The sequence below is a fragment of the Alosa pseudoharengus genome, unplaced genomic scaffold, assembly GCF_046254945.1.
Source record: "Alosa pseudoharengus isolate Yale_2024_CS ecotype anadromous, Long Island Sound unplaced genomic scaffold, YU_APseudo_1.1 YU_APseudo_1.1_scf_22, whole genome shotgun sequence".
Lineage (NCBI taxonomy): Eukaryota > Metazoa > Chordata > Actinopteri > Clupeiformes > Clupeidae > Alosa > Alosa pseudoharengus.
The window spans coordinates 401035-403350 of NW_027468680.1; the positions used below are offsets into that span (position 1 = coordinate 401035).

Below are 2316 nucleotides of genomic sequence, written 5' to 3' on the forward strand. Positions count from 1 at the left end.
TGAAGTGGAAAAGGCAAACTTAATTTCAATGTTAACTGGCATCAGCAAGATGGCCATTACGGCAGATGGGTGGACCACTACCTGACAGTCACTTTGCACTACGTCTGGCAGGGGAAAATTGAAGGCAAAGTGCTTTGTACAAAAGCAGTTTATCAGGCACAGACAGGAATACATGTAGCTGAGGAGATTGAAGAAGTTCTTCAAGAATACAGGGTTAGGGAGAAAGTGGTGGCAGCAACGGTTGACAATGCTGCCAACATGGCTGTCGCTCTGAGGACCCTCGCTATTGTGAGAATTGGCTGCTTCGCCCATACTCTGAATTTAGCTGCTCAGAAGATTATAAAATGCCAAAACATCTCCAACTGGGCAGCAAGAGTGAGGAGTGTCATCGTGTGGATAAAGAGCGTGAACATGGCAAAGGTCGTCCTCAAAGAGAAGCAGAAACTCCTGAGTAAGAATTTTGATATTTCCATTGCATGCTAATAGAACATTTTGGTGAGATATATAACTAATAAATATATGCAACAAACAAATTGATGGTTCTATAATGTGGATTAGGTGATGTGCTAACAATATATGTTCCTTTCTAACAGACCTGCCTCAGCACATGATGATTTTGGATGTGAAGACAAGGTGGAATTCTTCATATCTAATGATTAAAAGGTTCTATGAACAATTCCCCGCAATACAGGCCGCAGTTATGGACCCCAGATTGAGGAAACAAGCAGATAAGGAAAAGTAAGCTTTTATGACCTATTAAATTATGGCTGATTATATATCTTGATAATTGAGTATTTTACGAGATGTAAGGGTAAAATGCAATGGTAGGGTAAATTGACATTTTGAATTTTTACAGTTCATCTTGAGAACGGAGGGGCAGTATGGGGAAATTACTGATTTCCCTGTTATGAACAATAATCATTATCTTTTATAGATTGGTGGAGAATTTACAGACTGCAGACATGAGGAGGGCAGAGGAGTTCCTTTATCTGATGGGTGTGCTATACACATCCACCCTCTGCATCTCCAGTGAAAGAAGTCCAACATGTGGTCAAATTCTGCCAATTTTAAAAAAGCTGGAGAAACACTATGCCATCCAAGCACAGGACTCCGCCTTCACAAGGAATATAAAGGAGAAGATTTGGACTGACCTCTCTGCACGCTACCAGGTACTCTGTGACTGACATATTCATGGAGGACAAATATTGACTGCTCAAGAAAAATGATATGCTGATATGGACGGGAATTTCACATTTGTCTATGTTGAACTGAACATGAATCTTTCTTTTCTAAATTCAAGGATGAAGAGGTGCAGATCTTCTTGGAAGAGGCAACTGTAATGGACCCAAGGTTCAAAACGAAAATTGAGAGTGATGCCATCTGGGAAAGGCTAAGAACAGCAGCAGTGGTTATGGCCATCACGGAAGAGGTATTTGACTGTCTGTCTGCTATTGTTATCATTTTACACCAATTTCATATATGGGACTCACAATTTGTTTTTAAGCAGGAGCAAGAAGCTCAAACACTGGAGGAAGAAGAAGACCAGGAAGAGGTAGAAGAGGAAGACTATGTAAGCTCTGTTCTCTGTTAGTTCATTACAAAGAGTGTACTACTAACAGTCCTCTCTAAAAGCAGGTTTGTAATTTTTTTTATTTTTTTTATTTTAGTCCCCACCTGCAAAGCGCCGCAAGACAGCATTGGAGGAGCTGTTTGAAGAGGAGGACCAAATGTCGCTTTCGACTGTCCCGAAGCAGGCCCGCCGAACCATCAGGGAGCAAGTAGATTTGGAAGTTCAAATCTACAGCAGCCTTCCTGCCATTCCTATGTCAGGTGACCCTGTACGCTGGTGGTGGGAAAAGAGTGGCAATCTGCCCCTACTGTCTGCTTTAGCAGAGAAGTATCTGTGTGTTCAGGCATCTTCCACTCCTTCAGAGCGGGTGTTCTCCACAGCTGGAGACACCATCAGCCTGGAGAGATCCAGGATCCACCCAGAAAAAGCAGACATGCTTATTTTTCTGCACAAGAACTGCTAGAAATGTTAGCTTCTGTATTCACAATTTTAATGTAATACAAATACACTTTTAAATGTTTATTAGTTTTGTGATTAATTGATGAAGTGATTATTAATTGTTTGTTGAATTCCATGAACATATAATATAATACAATTGTACTTTTTAACTGTAAAATGAACATTGTGGGAACACAATAAAAGTTGACCGTTTTTAAGAGCCTGAATGTTTGTTTGTTGCTTTGTATTGTAATCACATTTAGTTGTTTTTTGTTTTTTTTAGAAAGCATTCAACTTCTGTATTGCTA

At 40.1% G+C, this 2316-nt stretch overlaps 1 protein-coding gene across 1 annotated transcript; it reads left to right on the plus strand.

The window, feature by feature from the left end:
- Window positions 1-1344: 1344 nt before the first annotated feature.
- Window positions 1345-2042, plus strand: LOC143139225 (E3 SUMO-protein ligase ZBED1-like). The gene is made up of 3 exons (XM_076299830.1): window positions 1345-1429; window positions 1505-1570; window positions 1668-2042. Exons 1-3 carry the CDS (start codon window positions 1412-1414, stop codon window positions 2031-2033), a joined length of 450 nt encoding a protein of 149 aa, XP_076155945.1. The 5' UTR covers window positions 1345-1411; the 3' UTR covers window positions 2034-2042.
- The last annotated feature ends 274 nt before the right edge of the window (window positions 2043-2316 follow it).